At 34.5% G+C, this 17,123-nt stretch overlaps 1 protein-coding gene and 1 non-coding gene across 6 annotated transcripts; one reads left to right on the top strand and one right to left on the bottom strand.

The window, feature by feature from the left end:
- Nucleotides 1–3,635: 3,635 nt before the first annotated feature.
- On the bottom strand, nucleotides 3,636–3,719 carry TRNAL-CAA (transfer RNA leucine (anticodon CAA)). The gene has a single exon. It is a non-coding gene; the product is annotated as a tRNA-Leu (tRNA).
- Nucleotides 3,720–3,830: 111 nt separating this feature from the next.
- Nucleotides 3,831–12,798, top strand: LOC107767739 (U11/U12 small nuclear ribonucleoprotein 59 kDa protein). 5 transcript variants are annotated; one of them, XR_012702889.1, is made up of 10 exons: nucleotides 3,831–4,003; nucleotides 4,099–4,253; nucleotides 5,221–5,566; nucleotides 5,684–5,767; nucleotides 7,469–7,534; nucleotides 7,906–7,978; nucleotides 8,673–9,055; nucleotides 9,231–9,271; nucleotides 12,011–12,221; nucleotides 12,305–12,798. XR_012702889.1 is itself a non-coding variant. In XM_016586829.2 (10 exons), the coding sequence occupies exons 1-9, from the start codon at nucleotides 3,998–4,000 to the stop codon at nucleotides 12,087–12,089; spliced, it is 1,233 nt and encodes a 410-aa protein (XP_016442315.2). In that variant the 5' UTR covers nucleotides 3,831–3,997; the 3' UTR covers nucleotides 12,090–12,100; nucleotides 12,263–12,798. The 5 variants fall into 5 exon arrangements, 2 of the variants coding, with proteins under 2 accessions (XP_016442315.2, XP_075094467.1); XR_001643964.2 differs by having other exon boundaries at nucleotides 12,011–12,225; XR_012702890.1 differs by having other exon boundaries at nucleotides 11,927–12,100; nucleotides 12,263–12,322.
- Nucleotides 12,799–17,123: the final 4,325 nt, after the last annotated feature.

Here is a 17,123-nt window from a genome sequence, read left to right as displayed (position 1 = left end):
ATTATACACGGATTCAAGCCTAATGAACTTAGAAATTTCGGAACTCCACAAACGACGCCGAAATACCAAACCACGTCCGAATGACCTCAAATTTTGCACACAATTCAGAAATGACACCACGAACCTACTCCAACTTCCAGAAATCCGATCCGACCCCGATATAAAAAATTTCACTGTCGGCCAAAATCGCCAAAATTCTAACTTTCGTCAATTCAAGCCTAATTCTACCACAGACCTCCAAATCACATTCCGGATACGCTCCTAAGTCCGAAATCACCTAACGGAGCTAACAGAACTATCAAAATTCAAATCCGAGGTCGTTTACACATAAGTCAACTTTCGGTCAACTTTTCCGACTTAAGCTTTCAATTAAGAGACTATGTGTCTCAATTCACTCTGAACCCGAACCAACTAACCCGGTATATCATAACATAGCTGAAGAATACAAAAAAAGCAGGAAATGGGGTAACAGGGCTATAACTCTCGAAACGACTGGCCAGGTCGTTACATCATGTAATAGGATGATTATCTACCATATGCTTACGAAGTTGACTTGTTCCCCTTTGCTTACCTCCGATCTTATGTTTATAAACTTCCTGACAAATAGTACATCTTATATAATTTTTATCTTCTTCTAGTCTTTCAAAAAATTGCCAACACTTACTTCTTAATCTCCGATTCTTCTTAGTAGGGAGAGGAGGCCTACCTATATTACCACGATCCCAACTCCTAGTATTTTGACTAGCAGTGCTAGGTATAGGTGGTGGTATTTCAAGATTATCACGTGACTCAATATCATCTAAATTATCATCTATACCATAATCATCTTAATGTTGCTCATAATCTACATTTAAATTTTCAGGTGAACTTTCAAAAATATGTGTAAAGTAACTAAAAGAACCAGCACCACCTCTTGATCTTTTAATATTTTTACTCTTACTAGTACCACCCACACTAGTACACGCTATTTTAGCTGCGCTAAATACATTCATTATGTAAATTAAATTTTAAAAACTAAATTAATAATTTTAAATAATAAAATAAAAATAAATACCAAAGAAGAGAAAGAGATGGAACGAGTGTACCGGGAGTTCGGATGCCGCATTAAATTCGATATTACACTTCAATTGATATTTGATGATACCACACTTCACTTGATAATTATAATTTTGTAGTGGCTACTGTAAATAGTTGATAAAACTTGAAATAATAATTAATTGAGAACTTGAGAACAATAAGCAATTCAATAATCAAGAGAGAATTGAGAGAGAATTAAAGTAGAAGAAAAGAGCAAGTTGTGAGAAAAAATGAAGGGGGGGGGGGAGGGCTATTTATAGTTTTTAAAAGGCTAAAAATATAATTTATTAATTATTAAGAGTGGGGGCTATTTTATTAAGGGGTAGGCCGAAATAGTTAAATTTGCAAAAAATGGTCGTTGTCCAACGGTCAATTTTGAATTTGACCGTTGGCAACGGTAAAAAAAAAAAACCAATATTAACCGGGCTGAACCGGCTTGAACCCGATAACGGGTTACTGGGCTAGCCAGGTTCTGCTGCACCGATAGCTAAAAAAGGCTCGGCCTCTTCCGGCATAACCCCCTACCCTAGCCAATGCCCCACCCCTTACCGGACCGGGCTGACCCAGGATAAACCGGTTTGAACCGGATTGTTAGTGGGTTGGCCCAACCCGTTTAACACCTTTAAGTTGAGGGGGAAGTACACAGTTAGCCACTAATTAGAGATGTCTTTACTCTTTAGCCACTGTTTAAAATATATTTACTCTTTAACCGGTAATTAATAAATTTTTACCCGTCCGGACGAAAATACCCATGTGCATACATGAGTGTTGTGTAAATATTAAGGACATGGTGTCCTTAACTTCATGAATACTGTGTAAATATTAAGGACAAAGTGTCTTGTATTTGCACCTTCCGTTGTTAAACTTTAGGACATCATGTCCTTAACTTCATATGTGCAGTGTAAATGTTAAGGTCATGTGTGTAGTATAAAATATTAAGGACATAATGTCCTTAACTTGTATTTGCACCTTCTTTATTAAACTTTAGGACCTCATGTCCTTAACTTCATATGTGCAGTGTAAATGTTAAGGATATGGTGTCCTTAACTTCATGTGTGTAGTGTAAATATTAAGGACATAGTGTCCTTAACTTTATGAGTGTTGTGTAAATATTAAGGACATGGTATCCTTAACTTCATGAATGTTGTGTAAATATTAATGACAAAGTGTCATGTATTTGCACCTTCAGTTGTTAAACTTTAGATTGTGTCCTTAACTTCATATGTGCAGTGTAAATATTAAGGACACTATGTCCTTAATATTTACATATAACTCGTGAAGAAATGGTAAAAACGTTTTTTCCTATTAATTTTAATAGAGTAATGGCTATTTTTGCTCAACATTAAAAATATTGGATAAAATCTAAATACCATGTTAAAAATGGCTACCTCACGCCATTTCTACTTAAGTTGAACTAGTATCTTGTAGGTTTCGTGACAATTTATTTTTATTATTACAAAAAAGTACAAATTGTAATCTTATTAGATCTTTAACTTTTTTGAAAATTTAATTATTTAATCATTTTTGTTGTCGCTCTTTTCTTTTATATGAGTTCTTCAATTATGAAACATTTTGTAATCTTAGTTCTCTAATGTTTCTTATAACAAATTGTTACTATATTTCAAGTTCCAATCCAAATATGTATTCGCTAATTCATTACACGTTAGATAAATATTTTAGCAAATAAATATTATGCAATATTTATTCAATCTAAGAGATGGAATAGCTCAATAGAAATAGAATGTCAGATCAATTAGATAAAATTGAATAAGTTTTTTATTATGAGAAATCATTTTATGAGGAAGGCTTGTTAATAATTTCATATTTTGTTGCTGTTTTCTGTTCATTAGTATAAATATTTATATATAATAAAAAATTTAAACTCATACCTATCATTTTTTAAATTTTAAAAAGTTTATTTATTTTTTGACAATTGTTTTTTATTTAAAATATAAAATATAGATATGTGTAATTACACTTATACTACCAAACATGTCATTGCGTTATGACAAACAAATATGCCAATGTAGTTACTATGCTATGTAATTATCAGGCTATGTAATTACTATCCCAGTAATTACACAGCGGAGTAATTACACAGTGACTTCCAAACAGACTCTTAGTATAAGGTGTAAAAGTCAACTAAATCTCGTGTTCATTACTTAAACATTACTCAACTGTCCAAAATTATCTAGTAAAAATTATTTTTTAGTAATGAAAAAGTCACTTAAATGTTTATAGCAATTAAAGGGTCACTTAACTAGATTTTTCAGACTTTCGATGGCCAAATACTTATACCCTCTAGATTATTAACCTTTTTTTAAATATTTTTTTAATATTATGATTATTTTTCCACTTTTTAATTTATATTATGGACTTACCTATAGAACAAATAAATTTTATTTATGAAATAAAAAATAAAAAATAATTTTCAAGCATATATAATATTATAATAATAAAATAATTAAATTCTTACTTACCGAAAAGAAAATTTTCAAACATAAGCCAAAGGGAAAAAAATAAAAAGAAATTATCTAAAGAAAATGGTAAAAATGTGATGTCAGAAGTGGGATTTGAACCCACGCCCTCTCTCGAAGACCAGAACTTGAGTCTGGCGCCTTAGACCACTCGGCCATCCTGACTTGATTGTGATAATGAATAAATAACATAGTTTTCTATGCAGTCGGTTCCCCCAAGCCCCTCCGAGCCCCAAAAAATTAGTCGCCTTTTCGAGCAGCGACAATGATCTCATTGCATTACAAATCTCATTTCACCATGCTTTTGTGAATTTCATTAGGCAAATGCCATTTATACCCCCTTGAGCCCTTATTCGCAGACCAAAATTCTGAAGGCGCGAATCAAGAACCAATTGCTGCCTGGAACTAACACATCTGCTAGGATTTAACATTTTTAATCCAAGATGCAGGTAACTTCAATTAAATTCCACAGTTTCACAATTCTTTGAATTTTCATTGTTCGACACATTTCAGCTGATTTTAATTTCTCTGAATAAACTTGTAGTACCCGATGAATCCACCGGGGCCACCACAATACGGCCGACCGTTACCTCCGCCATTACCGGCCTTTCCACCGGCGTCTAGTACTTTCTGGAATACTGCCAACGTGGTTGATCACCTCAAAAACTTACACGACACCATGAATCTTGCTACAGCTTTGTAAGTAACATAAAGCTTAAAACATATAATTATTATCTTTCTGGGTTTTGAGCAATTGCAAAGAGCTGGAAATGATACTCCCTCCCGGTAATTCTTATGAACGTGTTTTGACTGGAGTTTAAGGCAGAAATAAAGATTTTTGAAACTTGTGGTTTAAGCATGTCATGTCATTTGTGTGGCTATAAAATCATAGTGAAGGATAAAATGGAAAGATCAAAGATAAATTGTCGTTCTTTTTTAAAAAGACTAAAAAGTAAATAGTGTCAACATAAAACGGAATTAAGTGAGTAATTAAGGGGAACAAATATGACGAGGGTTCTAAAAATGAGGCAAAATTTTTGAACCAGAATCACTATTATTTGCATTGTAAGGGTGTGGTGAGATAGTAAGCCCCCCCCCACAACTCATAACCAGAGTCTTGCTGTTCGAGCACTAGGAATGGAGAACCTTGCTGTTTGCAGTGCTTGACCCTCTTAATGGGCTTTCCCCTGCAAATAGATATTGCTCAGGCCAGTGGATTTCTAATAACGGAAGCTTAGAAAGAAAAAAAAATGCAGTTTTGAAGTGTTCATGTTTAGGGCTTCTACATTTCTTAATTTGGATAATAATAGCTGGAAATGCTACTTAGCCCGGGGGGGGGGGGGGTAAGAAATGAAAACTGAGAAGGTTCGGAAAAGGGGGCTAAATTTTGATTGAGAAACTCCTTTATGTACACATTATTTGAATACTAATTTGATAGCGTTCAGGAATGTTTTGAGCAGGCAAAAAGAGCTGGAAATGTTAATTAGGGTGAAAGATAGAAAATTCTGAGAGGGGTTCGGCAACTGGGGCTAGTGAGAACTTTGTTGAGTAACTAAAGCTTGAAACTTCAAATCAGTAGCACTGTTACATGCGTTATTGTTTATGAATCTGATATATGTCTTCCCATTTATCTTCCAAGTTTTTGAATTTTGAAATACTTGAGCAGGAAGAAGGAGCTGGAAATGTTGAGTAGGTTGAAAGACGAGAAAGAAAAATCCGTAGAGGGTTCAGAGAATGGAGCTGGTGAAGGCTCTATTGATAGTTTTGTGAAGTTTATGGAGCATTCTAGGATCAATATGAAAAGCCAAGCTTCCCTGTCGTTGGAAGCTGCTAATGCCCTAATATCAAAATTGAGAGCTCAGTTGGAACCTTTTAGGGTTATCACGGATGAGATCGCCCCTTGGGAAGAGAAGTCTGCAGCTCTTAGATTAGCAAATAAAATGCACAAGTACAAAAGGAACAAACTTTGGCGTAAAAGGAAGAGGAAACACGTAGCAGAAAAGTTAGCAAAGGTGCTATATTGTATTCCCCTTTTTCAGTGTCTTTACAATTTTTGGCAATTTTAATCTCTAAGGCGTTTGTGTTATTTGTTTTAGCATTCTGATTTCTGATGTTGCATTAATCTGTAGGAGCAAGAGCAATTTGACCAAATTGATATGGAAGCTGATGAGTGGAGGGCCAGAGAGATAGCCAAGGATATTGCAAAACGCAAGGTATTGATACTGAAAATGCATAGTACTAAAAAATACTTGTTTAGTATTCGCATCCTGTTTTTTGAGCAAGTAGCCCTCTGTGTTGGCTTGTACTGCTTGGGTTTGAGCACTTGTTAAAACTATTCAATCATTAGCCCACAAACATTTTTAAAAAAAAAAGAATTTGGAGAAAGAGAACCATAAATAGTGCATATAGTGAGATCAAATGTTCTTAGACAACAAATGTATGCTAAAATTTATGATGTCTATATTTTACCGTCATCTATTTATTTTTTATTTTTTCACAAGCTATTCATAATTTATGTATTATATATGTATAATTGTATATAGTCAATGTATATGGCTAGAAAAAGTAAACAGTGAATATGACTGGCTATTTGTATAAAGATTCCTTAATTTTAATCTTCTAACAAGTTCTTAATCTTGGTGGCTAAGTATGCCTTAAAAGGTTTCTATTTCTTTGAAGATTTTGTGGATGTAGCAAAAACATATTTGATACATTTCTTGCTCCTCAAAACTTTGCTCATTGTAACATTTTGAACATTTGAAACATTTTAAAATGCGCTACTCCATGGTGTTGCTGTTCATCAATATTCAGAAGATTATGGGAAGAAACAGTGAGATAGATCAATGTACCATTTAGGAACAAAAGAAAAAAAGAACGTACAGAATGCTTTATGCTAGACAAAATGAAGTTGTACAAAAAGCTGTCCATTTAAAGCAAACAACCGTTAAAGGAACTTTGCTTTTTCAAATGAGTTTCCAAGCCAAGTATCAAATGAATTCTGTGCTGCTAGTAAAGTCTGATAGCAAAACTGTGCTGTGAATATTCTATTGTTTCTTGCATTCCATCTCAGGGAGTTAGGCTCATTATATGATGTGCTGAAATCTTCTAGCTTTTATAGAAAAGTGGAGATTCTTTCCAATCTCCCGATCATTTTCCATCTGGATCTTAGTTCCCGTCCTTGATTGGATATCCATTGAGCAATAGTTGTATCGGATTTTAAGAATCTATTATTTGACCTCAGCCCTTTTACAGCATACCCACCATGGTGAGACTATTGCCTCATAGATTTGTTGGGTAATCCAACTCATTGAACAACTCTTCACTATCTGGAAGTTGCTTTTTTTCTTGGTTTACCAGAAATCTTAAATTTCATAGTTAACCATTCCGCTTGCCTTTGAGGCATAGTGGTTTCCAGATACCCAAGGGTAAATGGCGCAAGGTTCGATACTCGATGGATAATAGGCCTGCCCCTTTACCCTTCTCCATTATCTGCGGCAGGGTTCGAACCCATGACATGCACCTAAGGCATAGTGTTGTTCGTTCTGCATGTTTTTCTTCTGATCTTTATACCTAATAATATCACTTATTTATTAATCTCATAACTTTTTCGTGAAATCCTCCTGTATTTACAATATTTTGGAATAGCCTCTGGTTTTCCACAAATTTCCATAACCGGAAGCATTGCACTGCATTATATGCTTAATAAGAAGAACTAGTGTATTGGGTTCTAATGGTATATCTGTGTTATTTTATCATGTCATACTATACTACTAAATGCTTCTGGATTTTATGGGCCAGTTGCATTGAGTGTCACTGAGCTACCAAAACTTAGTTCCTACAGTTTCTTTTGTCCATATTCACAGTAAATGTTCAATTGCATTACATATTGTCAGTTACTGAGGGTCTATGTGCAGGTTGAAAAGATGAAGGAAATAGCAGAGCTAAAGGCAAAACAGGAGAAAAAGAGACTAGAATCTGAGGTGAGAAGGAAATAACCGCTTATTCATTCAGACTGGACATGATTATTGAAGTTCCCAAAGTTTTTCCACAACTGATCTAGCTATATAACTTAAGGATCATAGAAACTTCGGAGAGTTTTGACATGGTGTGGCACCATATTCATGTCACAGTTCAATGTTTCCATGTGGCTTAATTTTGTTCCTGCTTCTTCTTCCTGTAAACAAATTCTTCTGCCAGACATAACCCCTCCAAAGGTGTTCCTTTTCAATACCACAAGATATGTGAGGCTGGTTTTATGGTTTATTTGAAGTGACACCCAAGTAATGTAATATCGTGGTACTCTTTATTTCATGGTATGATGATGTTGAGTCAATTTTATTTTTGCTTTCAGCTTGAGCTGGCTTTGATGGTAGAGAAATTGCAAGAATTGCGTTCCATCAGGGTTCAGAAGTTGAAGAAGCAAGGTAAATATTCCAATGGCGTTGATCTGTCGTAGTGTTTCCTTTTAGTTTATCCTAGCTTGTACGATCCTTTCCTGTCAAATAAATTATTTTTTGCTCAGTTTCTAGTGGAACTGCTATATTTGTGGTTGAAATCTGCACTCTTTAAGGAAAATCATGCACTGTTTTCCGCATGGATTTTTTAAACCAGTCTGTCATAAATAAGTTTTTATTAGTATTTGCTAACTACGAGATGCTCAGTGGGAAAAATGAATTTGGTGAAGACAAACAGTTGTTTCTCCCTTGGGATTATAATTTCTTTTGTAATGCTGCAACTGGGTGATTATCATTGGCAGCTTCCTCTTTTGCTTCTTGACATCTGCGGAGAATTTAACCCACTTAAGCAGCTAATGTGTTTTCTGTATGTAACTATTTCTATATGCTGTTCTTTTCAGCATAGATATTCAGAAACTAAAGATTGAGATTTCTGCTACTGAAAATCATTACATCAATATTTTGAAATTTTGTATTAAGCTAATATAGTTCCTCAACAATTTGCTAAAACCTGTAAACATTTGGCATTGCGAGATGACGGAGTAGAACTCTTACTTATGAAAGATACTTTCACTACCTTTTACCCTCAGTCTTTTCCCCTTGGGCCTCAAAGACATCAGTCTTCTTCACTTAATTTGTAACATCGTTGTTTATACTTGAATAGGTCACTTTCTTCCGGAAGAGGATGACAAGTTTCTAGAAAAAGTAAGAGCTGCATTTGAGGAAGAAGAGCGACAGGCAAAAGCAGCAGCTGAAACAGATGCTGCTAAGGATGCAATTGCTACTGCTGAGGAATCCAGGAAAACAATTCAAAGTCATAGACCAGAGCCTGGTGACCTGCATGCTAGTACTGGTGCCGATAAAGTAAATCAAGACCAAAAGACTGAGAGTAAAGATAAATCAGGTTCTACGCCTGTCAATGAGATGGAAAAGGGCGGACCTGAAGGGCTAGGCTCAGCCAGCTTACATGATTCTGTCGCAAATCTACCATTGGAATTTTATCACTATTACTATGGCAGTAATCATGATTTGGGAACGCTTATAGAGGTGATCTTGGGCTAATGTCTTGCTAATTATTTACTCCTGCGGTAGATTTGCATATCATTGTGATTGAAGGCCATTCTATTCGTTTCTATATGTTAATTGTTCGTGCTAGAAAAAATGTAAAAGTTAATTATGCTTGAGAATTTATAGGCTTGCGCTACATCCTTCTTCTATGCAGGTAAGAAGAACATGGGATGCATACATCAGACCTGGAGGAAGGTAAATATATCTTGCTAAATCTTGCTGTTTTTTTTTAAAGTCCGCATAAGCACAAGTTGCATTAGTCATTTCCTTATGTACTAGGCTTTCACTGACTTGGAAAGAACAAGCAGTAAATGTGAGAAAAAAGGTCAAAAAGGACAGGGGCGACTCAACGAAATTGGTGACCTAAAGCCAAACTGTATTAAGAGGCCTATTCCGCCAAATTTATACAACGGAAAAGGTCCAAATATGCCCTTGTACTATACGAAATTGAGCACATTTGCCCTTCGTTAATACTTTAGCTCAAATATGCCCTTACCGTCACATAGTTGGTCCATATATGCCCTTAGAAGAGTTACATAGTTGACCCATATATGCCCTTTTCGAAACGGAATACACCCAAACTAATTAGCTATTTCGTTAATTGTATTAAAGTGTTATTACAAACACTATTTTCTTTTTATTAGTACTTTTTTCTTTACATTTCTCTTTTCTTTCTTTTTTCTTTTCTTCTCTTTTTTTTTTTTCCTTTTTCTTTCTCCGTTATCCGATTTCCTCCATTACTGATGTCTTCTCCATTTTCGTCACCAATTTCACTTGACAAAACTCATGAATTCCAATTACTAAGAAAATTCTCCCATAAGAATATTTTTATAGATCATATGTTTGTCAATTTTTTAATATTTACTAAACATATATTTAGTTCTAAAAAATTTAACAAAGTAAGATTGAAATAATATTTATGTAACAAAAAACCCGAAAAATCCAACAAAACCGAACAATCCAAACCGATATAATTGGTTTGGTTTGGTTTGGTTTTGATAAAAACCGAACCAACCCGTTCCATGTACACCCCTAATTTACATAGTTAATAAAAAAATAGAAAATGTCCAGCTGAAAAAAGATGAAAAAAGACTAACAACTCAAATTTATAACACTACAACTTGAACTCTAGGCTTTTAATCATTAAATTATCTTTCTGTAAACAATTTAAATATTTTGGTCTTTTGAGTATTGTTAAAGGTTGAGATGTTTTTATTATTTTAAAGTTTAAACCATAATTTTTGGAATAATTTAATTTCGTTTATTTAGAGCGCCAGTGAAATTGGAACTTGATTACCTTATGGGAGAATTTTCTTAGTAATTGGAATTCATGAGTTTTGTCAAGTGAAATTGGTGACGAAAATGGAGAAGGCATCAGTAATAGAGGAAACGGATAAGGGAGAAAGAAAAAGGAAAAAAAAAAGAAGAAAGAAAAGAGAAAGGTAAAGAAAAACAATACTAATAAAAAGAAAATAGTGTTTGTAATACACTTTAATACAATTAACGAAAGAGCTAATTAGTTTGGGTGGATTCTGTTTCGAAAAGGGCATATATGGGCCAACTGTGTAACTTAAGGGCATATATGGACCAACTATGTGACGGTAAGGGCATATTTGAGATAAAGTATTAACGAAGGGCAAATGTGCTCAATTTTATATAGTACAAGGGCATATTTGGACCTTTGCCCTTTATACAATAGTGAGACACAAAAGATATTCTGTTCTAATCAATGTTTCAATCAAACATGAGAAAGTAGCTAAATCAAAGTAACTGAGTTTGAAATTGGAAAGTGAAATCTCAATTCTACAACCAATATGGTAGTCAATAATTTGGCCGGTTGAAACTTTATGACAACAACTTATGCGGAGGCATGTGAGATTCTTGATGAGATGGCCGAAACGTCATCGGCTTGGCAATCCCGAGCTAATGTTACACAAGCTGATCCCAAAATAATACACCTCGTGAAAGAAATGAGGAAAAATTAGAACTGAAGAGGAAGATAAATATATTATTAACAAGACGAAAATTTATCGTTGTTTACTCACTCATCGTGCATTCTTAACCAAACAAGAAAATATTAAAATTTGACTCTTAAAATTAATTGCATAAGATATAAAATACATAATAATATAGTACTTTCTCTGTTTCAATTTATGTGAACCTATTTGACTAGACACAGAGCTTAAAAAAAAAAAAGACTTTTGAACTCATGGTTAAAATGAGACACATATATTTTGTGTGGCTATAATAAATTGTTTCTAGACATGGAAATATGTTATTCTTTTTGGGGCCCTCCAGAATTTGGGGCCTAAGGCAATGGCTTGAGCAACCTTACCGTCTAGCCGGCCCTGAAAAAGGAACATCTCTTGATGCTTACATCAATCACGTTTTCTGATACTGTGTTTTAATATTCTCACCTAGATATCATATCCTTATTACCCCCATACAAGTTTTTAGATTTCGGTAGTTCACTTGATCGTGTGTGATTTAACATTTTTGACTCAGCCACTAAAAGAATACTACTAATAAGGCTGGAAGAATAGATCAAAAGAATCATTTCAATGTCTCAATCATAGTATAATTAGAATATTTTCTTGGAATCACCTGTGGTGAAAGAATTCAATCATGAAGTAAACCAGCTGAAGGATTAGATTCATACAACTAGTCTGTTATTTGGCTCTCACTGCTTTTGTATTGTTGAAAAGCTATATCGTTTTGCATTCGAAATGTACTATTTGACCCTTCAGTGGCTCTCACTGCTATTTGACGTTCTCCTTAAAATCTCTACTCTTTGGGATCTCTTTCATTCAAACTAACAAAATATAATTTTTTCCTATTTTTCATGACAAGTTATGTCTGCATATGGCAAATGCCAGACGTATCTAACAACTCCCCTTTGCCCTGCCCCCACCAAACTTCTGTGTGTTGATGCAGCCGAATACCTGGGCATTGGGTCCAGCCACCACCTCCAGCAGATGAGATATGGGCATCCTACCTGGTGAAGCCTAAATGACATTCTTATAGGTGGTTCCCTAGTGCAGAAGCATCACTTTCTAGATTGCCTGGTTTGATGGTTATCCTACTAAATTATCAGGGGTCTTTCAGCACTGCATCATTGATGCTTCTGGAGGACACAGACAAAAATGCATGTACCTAATCTCTCTCCCTGCTTCGTGATTAATACAGCTTCAAGGGCAGACATGATGGACTGACTTTGTCCTGAGACAGGTTGATTCAAGTACAACACTGATCAAAGAAGACTTTGCTAGGAGACCGGACATGCTGATATTCTTTTCAAGGGTATCAAATAGCAGGAGCTGATATTGCCATGATAGCTACCAGATTGATGGATTTAACATTTTCCTTGTAAGCCTCAGTCATCAATATCGAGTTTTTGTCAATGTGTATAGCACCAACAACAACAACGCCTCAGTCTCAAACTATTCGGGGTTGACTATAAATCTTCACTGACCAGTGTTTGTAACCATTCTTATTAATTTGATATTAGGAAGCATGTTTACAGATGTTCAGCTTTAACCGGCAAGTACTGTATAGGAAGAATTACAAATTTTGTTAATTTTCTTAGGGTCGTCTGGTTCATATACTTGTTATATGGGATAATATTGCAGAGTGTTATTCTCAAAAATATATTGCAGAGATTATTTATGGTCAAACAACTGTCATGTTGTTATCAATAATGAAGGCATTGTTTTGATTAAAAATAAGAGAATTGTTATGCATAAATTACTTGGCATTTTTGTCTTTAAATGGTTTAATTCCGTAGTGTTAATACACGTATTCTTATTTCAAATTATATCTTGTATACTGCATAAAATAATAGACTTTTCTATATAACTTTAATGTGGATGTTATTTGAAAAATCAATCAAATGTTGTAATTAGTTATGTCGGGAATCATCTTTCCTTATGCCGTCAACTTTTTGTTATGCGAAAGTTTCCCCACCAAACTGTGGTACGGAATCATTCTGAAAAATCTTGGTCAGAACCTGAATACCTCCTTAAGCAAAACACTACCAAAACTGTGGTATGGAATTCTTTTAAAAGATCTTGGTCAGAACCTCAATACCTCCTTAAGTAAAACACCAGGTGAAAAAGACCAATCTTGTATGAAGTAAATACCATGACTTCGACGTTCGACAAAATCTTCATTGATCATGCAATCAATCGAAAAAACCGATCAAAATACTTCACTATTCTATGTTTGAAATTTGTTATAATAAAACATTCACCTAAATAACCCCTTATATCTAAAGGGTAAGGATCAAACTGCAACATTAATTGACAGACCACATGATTTCCAGCTTAAAATCTTAATTCATTAATCGGAGGCATATAAACCCTAGGTGTTAACCGGATGGGCTGGTCAGGGTTGGACACGAAAAAAAATAGCCCGTCCGGTTACTGGTCCGGGATGGATAGTGAGCTGACTAACCGGGTTGGTAACGGGTTGGGAAATTCCGGGTTAATTAGGGCCCGTCCGGGTCCAGGCTTATCGGGACCGGACCGGACCGGACCGTGTTACTTATTATTATTATTTTTAGTATATTATGTTTTTCTTATTCAATGTTATTGATACTTAAATGATTGCACCAGTTTGTCGGGGGCAATAATAGATTCAAAGTATAACGGAGGACATACCTTATCATTTTCCATAGTAAAAGGGTATTTTGGGGTCTTTCTCCCAAGATTTACATCGATTACACTAGCAAAGACTGAGAAAGTAGCCACTATTGAAATTATAAGGTGTGTATGAATTTGAAAACGGACTCAATTTTGGTTTTTAAAAATAATGTGTGCATTTGATTATAGGAGATTTGATCATAAAACATTTGACTAGTCCCACCTATGACAAATCTAGTATGAACACGATCAAAATTTTACCCGAGCATCGGGTGGCATACCACCCCTAACTCTACATAGACCCGCCCCTGCCTATGAAACCTCAAAATTGGTATTTAGCGCATTTCGTTGAAATTTGGCTTATCATTGTCATTCATAATAAAATTTAGCTTATAGATGAAATTAAGCTAAATTTCGTCCACAAGACTCTAGTTTAGTATAATACCATATTTAAATTTGGTCACATTACAATTTTAAAGTATGATTCTTTTTGGTTATTACAACACGAATTTCTTTTAATGAAGCCTCAAAGGCCATAGCTCAAGAAATTGTTGAAAAATTGAGTACTTACATATCCTTGTCCTAAATTCATCAGTTCACAAGACCCTTATGTGTAGAATCAGGGTTCATACGACATATTATTGACCCTTATGTCGGGTGCAATAATAGATTCAAAGTATAACGGAGGGCATACCTTATCATTTTCACAAAGTAAAAGGGTATTTTGGGGTCTTTCTTCCTAGATTTACATCGATTACACTAGCAAAAACTGAGAAAGTAGCCAGTATTGAAATTATAAGGTGTGTATGAATTTGAAAACGGACTCAATTTTGGTTTTTGAAAATAATTTGTGCATTTGGTTGTAGGAGATTTGATCATAAAATATTTGACTAGTCCCACCGATAACAAATGTAGAACACGCTCAAAATTTTACCCGAGCATCCGGTGGCATACCACCCCTAACTCTACATAGACCCGCCACTGCCTATGAAACCTCAGAATTGATATTTAGCGCATTTCGTTGAAATTTGGCTTATCATTGTCATTCATAATAAAATTTAGCTTATAAATGAAATTAAGCTAAATTTCGTCCACAAGACTCTAGTTTATTATAATACCATATTTAAATTTGGTCACATTATAATTTTAAAGTATGATTCTTTTTTGTTATTACAACACGAATTTCTTTTAATGAAGCCTCAAAGGCCATAGCTCAAGAAATTGTTGAAAAATTGAGTACTTACATATTCTTGTCCTAAATTCATCAGTTCACAAGACCCTTATGTGTAGAATCAGGGTTCATACGACATATTATTGACCCTTATGTCGGGTGCAATAATAGATTCAAAGTATAACGGAGGGCATACCTTATCATTTTCACATAGTAAAAGGATATTGTGGGGTCTTTCTCCCTAGATTTACATCGATTACACTAGCAAAGACTGAGAAAGTAGCCACTATTAAAATTATAAGGTGTGTATGAATTTGAAAACGAACTCAATTTTGATTTTTGAAAATAATTTGTGCATTTGGTTATAGGAGATTTGATCATAAAACATTTGACTAGTCCCACCTATGACAAATCTAGTATGAACACGCTCAAAAATTTACCCGAGCATCCGGTGGCATACCACCCCTAACTCTACATAGAACCGCCACTCCCTATGAAACCTCAGAATTGGTATTTAGTGCATTTCGTTGAAATTTGGCTTATCATTGTCACTCATAATAAAATTTAGCTTATAAATGAAATTAAGCTAAATTTCGTCCACAAGACTCTAGTTTAGTATAATACCATATTTAAATTTGGCCACATTACAATTTTAAAGTATGATTCTTTTTGGTTATTACAACACGAATTTCTTTTAATGAACCCTCAAAGGCCATAGCTCAAGAAATTGTTGAAAAATTGAGTACTTACATATTCTTGTCCTAAATTTATCAGTTCACAAGACCCTTATGTGTAGAATCAGGGTTCATACGACATATTATTGACCCTTATGTCGGGGGCAATAATAGATTCAAAGTATAACGGAGGGCATACCTTATCATTTTCACATAGTAAAAGGGCATTTTGGGGTCTTTCTCCCTAGATTTACATCGATTACACTAGCAAAGACTGAGAAAGTAGCCACTACTGAAATTATAAGGTGTGTATGAATTTGAAAACGGATTCAATTTTGGTTTTTTAAAATAATGTGTGCTTTTGGTTATAGGAGATTTGATCATAAAACATTTGACTAGTCCCACCTATGACAAAAAATTTTACCCGAGCATCCGATGGCATACAACCCCTAACTCTACATAGACCCGCCCCTGCCTATGAAACCTCAGAATTGGTATTTAGCGCATCTCGTTGAAATTTGGCTTATCATTGTCATTCATAATAAAATTTAGCTTATAAATAATATTACGTCCACAAGACTCTAGTTTAGTATAATACCATATTTAAATTTGGTCACATTACAATTATAAAGTATGATTGTTTTTGGTTATTACAACACGAATTTCTTTTAATGAAGCCTCAAAGGCCATAACTCAAGAGATTATTGAAAAATTGAGTACTTACATATCCTTGTCCTAAATTCATTAGTTCACAAGACCCTTATGTGTAGAATAAGGATTCATACGACATATTTTGCACCAGTTTGTCGGGAGCAATAATAAATTCAACGTACAACAGAAGGCATACATTTTGAGGGTATTTTGAGGTCTTTCCCCCTAGATTTACATCAATTACACTAGCAAAGACTGAGAAAGTAGCCACTATTAAAATTATAAGGTGTGTATGAATTTAAAAATGGACTCAATTTTAGTTTTTGAAAATAATTTGTGCATTTTGTTATAGGAGATTTGATCATAAAACATTTGACTAGTCCCACCTATGACAAATCTAATATGAACACGCTCAAAATTTTACCCGAGCATCGGGTGGCATACCACCCCTAACTCTACATAGACCCGCCCCTGCCTATGAAACCTCCGAATTGGTATTTAGCTTGTTGAAATTTGGTTTATCATTGCCATTCATAAGAAAATTTAGCATATAAATAAAATTAAGCTAAATTTCTTTCACAAGACTTTGATTTAGTATAATATCATATTTAAATTTGGTCACATTACAATTTTAAAGTACGATTCTTTTTGGTTATTACAACACGAATTTCTTTTAATGAAGCCTCAAAAGCCATAGCTCAAGAGATTGTTGAAAAATTGAGTACTTACATGTCCCTGTCCTAAATTCATCAGTTCACAAGACCCTTATGTGTAGAATTAGGGTTCATACGACATAATAGACAGCAAAAGCTGAAATCAGGGTCTTGTGAACTAGACCCTTATGTGTAGAATCAGGGTTCAACGCAAGTTTGCAAAACACCGATAAAAGTTGAAAATAGAGAAATGAGTTA

Source organism: Nicotiana tabacum, chromosome 19 (assembly GCF_000715075.1).
Source record: "Nicotiana tabacum cultivar K326 chromosome 19, ASM71507v2, whole genome shotgun sequence".
Classification (NCBI taxonomy): Eukaryota; Viridiplantae; Streptophyta; class Magnoliopsida; order Solanales; family Solanaceae; genus Nicotiana; species Nicotiana tabacum.
This window is presented reverse-complemented; position numbering and strand designations above follow the sequence as displayed.